The following is a 1,955-nucleotide window of genomic DNA, read 5'->3' on the forward strand; positions in this document are numbered from 1 at the left end:
TTCTAAGTAATATGGCGTCAGTAATCAAATATCATAGTAAAATTATCTTGAGCTATGGGGTGCTCGAAGCAAAGTCTTTCATTTAAATCAAAATAGAGCAAAAATTACATTCCGGGGTGTACGATGAGAGATTTACATCGAGCTGTCATAACATAAAAGTAGAGGTGATCCCGGAATGTGCGTCTTGCCTTTACTGGTAGAATTTCCTTAGGCGGGCTCCGTGCCAAGTATTTGCGACTTCGGTCCCGCTGATATAGCTTAGCTTGTAGGTTCCTGGGCGGAGCACTTCCTTAACAATATAGGGCCCTTCCCAGTTGGGTTGCAGCTTTCCTTGATTGGTTGGGTCCGAGGCCTCGGTGTGCCGAAGAACCAAATCTCCTGCTTCATACTCTCTGATTTTTGCCTTCTTTGCGAAGTAGAGCTTCGTCTTTTCCTTATAGGCTTCCATGTTTTTCATGGCCCGATCTCTTACTTCATCCAGGAGCTCCAGGTTGGTCTTGAGGCCTTCAATGTTTGAGATTTTTTCGAAGTTGATGACCTTGTGGAAGGGGGACCCGGTTTCGACTGGTATGCGGGCCTCGGTGCCATAGGCAAGTTTGAAGGGGGTCTCGTTGGTTCCCTCCCTGGGAGTGGTTCTGTAGGACCATAGGACTTTCGGGAGTTCATACGACCAAGTTTTCTTGGATTCTTTCAACCTTTTTTCCAGACCTCGGAAAATGGTTCTGTTAGTCACTTCGACCTGCCCATTTCCTTGAGGATGTGCCACTGATGCCCTTTTGTGCTTGATCCCGAGTTCTTTTAGGTACGCTTCAAAGTCGGACCGACCGAATTGTGGCCCGTTATCAGAGACTAGAACTACCGGGATTCCGAACCTCATGACGATTGCATCCATAAATTTAATACAATCTTGATGATTGATCGTTCTCATGGCTTTAGCTTCTGCCCACTTTATCATATAATCAATGGCTACCAAAACGTAGCGGAGGTCGCCTTTTGCCCGAGGAAAGGGACCCATGATATCTATGCCCCAAACGGCAAATGGGATTGGAGACAATACTGATGCTGGTAGGCTGGGGCTTTGTCTGGGAACATTGCTGAACTTCTGGCACTGAGGGCATTTCTTAACGTAGGCGATGGAATCGGCGTGGACTGTGGGCCAGTAATATCCTTGCCTGATGACTTTTTAAGCTAGAGTTTTGGCTGCCAAGTGATCTCCGCAGATGCCTTCATGAACTACCCAGAGACAATAGTTTGCCTCATCTGGATCTACACGCTTCAGGGTGGGTGCTGAAAAAGTTCTTCTATATAGCTGACCATTTTCCAGGATGAATCGAGCGGCCTTGTACTTTAAGTACCTGGCTTTGTTCTGGTCTTCCAGGAGCATTCTGTCCCTTAGGTAGGCTATGTAGGGAGTCATCCAGTTGCCCGGGCTGCCGATGCACAGGACCTCGGATCGCTCTGTGATTGGTGCCTTAAGCTCTTCAAAATATACCGAACTGGTGAGGTCCGATGTATTTTGTACGATCTTGGATAGCTCATCTGCCTTGGCGTTCTCTTCTCTATTAATTTGGAGGATGGTGACATCGGGGATGGTTTCCAGGATATCCCTCACCATTGCTTGATGTTGTGCCAATTTTGGATCTTTCGCAATATACTCCCCACTGGTTTGCTTGACTATAATCTGGGAATCGTTGTAGATGACTATTTTCATAATACCAAGAGATTTTGCTAATCTGAGCCCGAAGATGAGTGCTTCATACTCAGCTTGATTGTTCGTTGCTTTGAAGGCAAAGGTTATTGCCTGCTGAATGGTGAAACCTTCTGGGCTGATTAGAATGAGGCCCGCTCCGGATCTTTCCGCTGTAGATGACCCGTCTAAATAGAGCTTCCAATGGTCAGTTCTTGGGTTGGATTCTTCCTAGGTAATCCCGCTGGAAGCGGGTGGTTGATGCTCC

At 47.0% G+C, this 1,955-nt stretch overlaps 1 protein-coding gene across 1 annotated transcript; it reads right to left on the bottom strand.

Annotated features, from left to right (window-relative positions):
- Positions 1 to 1,183: 1,183 nt before the first annotated feature.
- LOC141691968 (uncharacterized) lies at positions 1,184 to 1,711 on the bottom strand. Its single transcript, XM_074496716.1, has one exon. The coding sequence runs from the start codon at positions 1,709 to 1,711 to the stop codon at positions 1,184 to 1,186; it is 528 nt and encodes a 175-aa protein (XP_074352817.1).
- Positions 1,712 to 1,955: the final 244 nt, after the last annotated feature.

This window comes from Apium graveolens, chromosome 10 (assembly GCF_009905375.1).
Source record: "Apium graveolens cultivar Ventura chromosome 10, ASM990537v1, whole genome shotgun sequence".
NCBI lineage: Eukaryota > Viridiplantae > Streptophyta > Magnoliopsida > Apiales > Apiaceae > Apium > Apium graveolens.

Coding starts and splice junctions, on each gene's coding strand:
- LOC141691968 (XM_074496716.1), bottom strand. CDS start 1,711: ATGAAAATAGTCATCTACAACGATTCCCAGATTATAGTCAAGCAAACC.